Source organism: Amphimedon queenslandica, unplaced genomic scaffold, assembly GCF_000090795.2.
Source record: "Amphimedon queenslandica unplaced genomic scaffold, v1.1 AMPQUscaffold_12768, whole genome shotgun sequence".
In the NCBI taxonomy this organism is placed as follows: Eukaryota; Metazoa; Porifera; class Demospongiae; order Haplosclerida; family Niphatidae; genus Amphimedon; species Amphimedon queenslandica.
Window position 1 is genome coordinate 1 of NW_003546996.1, and position 1619 is coordinate 1619.

General features: G+C 33.8%; 1 protein-coding gene across 1 annotated transcript; it reads left to right on the forward strand.

Moving 5' to 3' along the window:
* Window positions 1-274: 274 nt before the first annotated feature.
* On the forward strand, window positions 275-781 carry LOC105314583 (major facilitator superfamily domain-containing protein 1-like). The gene has a single exon (XM_011408839.1). The coding sequence runs from the start codon at window positions 275-277 to the stop codon at window positions 779-781; it is 507 nt and encodes a 168-aa protein (XP_011407141.1).
* Window positions 782-1619: the final 838 nt, after the last annotated feature.

A 1619-nucleotide genomic window follows, 5' to 3' on the forward strand; every position in this document is an offset into this window, starting at 1 on the left:
AGACTGGGTGTCTCACTACTCACTGCTGCTGGATTCATGATAATTGGACTAATATTCACTATAATAATATTTCTTATGGATTCCTTAAAAGAAAAATCAACAACAAAGCTATCAAAGCCTGAGCCAGTACAAATTTTAAATCTTTTAAAACAATTCTCACTTCAATTCTGGTTGATTATAGGCATCAATGCAACTTATTTCCCTGTCATGTATTAATTCTTTTGTTGGGATCGGACAGGATTTCTTTATACAAAAGTATGGCCTTTCAATGAAAATGGCCAACATAGCCAATAGCCTTTTGTTTGGCAGTGCAATCATACTCATACCAATAACTGGAGTTTTCATTAGTAAAACTGGGTTCCACTTGTATTGGTTATTAACAGGTCTTGTTACAACTGCTTTACCACCATTGCTCATTTTCATGTTCAGTAATGGAGAGAGCTACATTCCATTCATAGCAGCAGTATTCTATTCTCTTTCATATACTCTTTGTGGACCATCATTCGTAGCTGTGACTCCTGTTATAATAGACAAGGGATACTTAGCAACAGCATACGGACTTCAGAAGAGTTCGTTTAATGCTACCTACGCATTAGTAACATACATTACTGGTCTGATAATTGATACTCTTGGTTACTTTGTCTTGCAAGGTTTCTTCATTCATATTGTTATTCTGTGCATTGATTTTACATTGATCATGGTGTTTCTTGATGCTGCCTCTGATAATCCAAAACTTAATGTACCAGCATTGTGGCTATGTCACATCAAAGACAGAAAATAATTCAGTTCTGGCTACCGAGCATCATGCATACAGTGTTCATAAAAATTCTATTGTTTTTAACAAGTTCATTTCAATACTGGTTTATGTAGACCTTTAAGATATTGTACATGCACTTTTAATCTTTGTTTCCAATATCAATTAGTATAGAATTAAAAAGTATATTGTTGAGTAGTAAAAAGAAATAGCTAATATCCATAGCGTCAGGGCTATGTAATGTAATGTAGACTGAGCATTGTTAAAAATAATTATGTCTAGTCATGATAATGTGGTTAGTTGTCCATTACAGTATATATGGTATACTATACTCTGATACTGCTATTGTTGCCAGTATTATTGCTACTATCCTTTATAGTATACTATTGCTACTCTATTGGCACTGCATTATTCCAGTCCATGACCAGCCCCACAGTGTATACATGAAGAGAAGTCGACAAAAGAATTTAAAAGTGATGATCATGTAGTGTTCACAGACAAATCAAAAGGCATAAAACAATTATTGTCATTTATTTTTTGCTATCCGTGTTGATTAATATGCTCTTCACTCCGGTATTGTATTCCTTTGTTAGCATTGCTCAGAAATTTTTGTGCAAAATTATGGTCTTTCTGCAAAAATTGCTAATGGGCTATTGTTTGGCTCACACCAATAGTCTTGTGCCCAGCCCCATGATGGGGTACAAGACTGTTACACCAATCATAGATAATAGAGTAAATATTATTTACTAATTTTTAAAGGACAAAATAATTTAGTACTGGCTAGTGCTACCAAACATCATACAACGTTCTTAAGAATTCTATTGATTCATGCAGTGGTTTCATTTTTAAAGTAGACCTTAGTAGA

Excerpts from the sequence above, each read along its gene's own strand:
- LOC105314583 (XM_011408839.1), top strand. The coding sequence starts at position 275 with ATGGCCAACATAGCCAATAGCCTTTTGTTTGGCAGTGCAATCATACTC.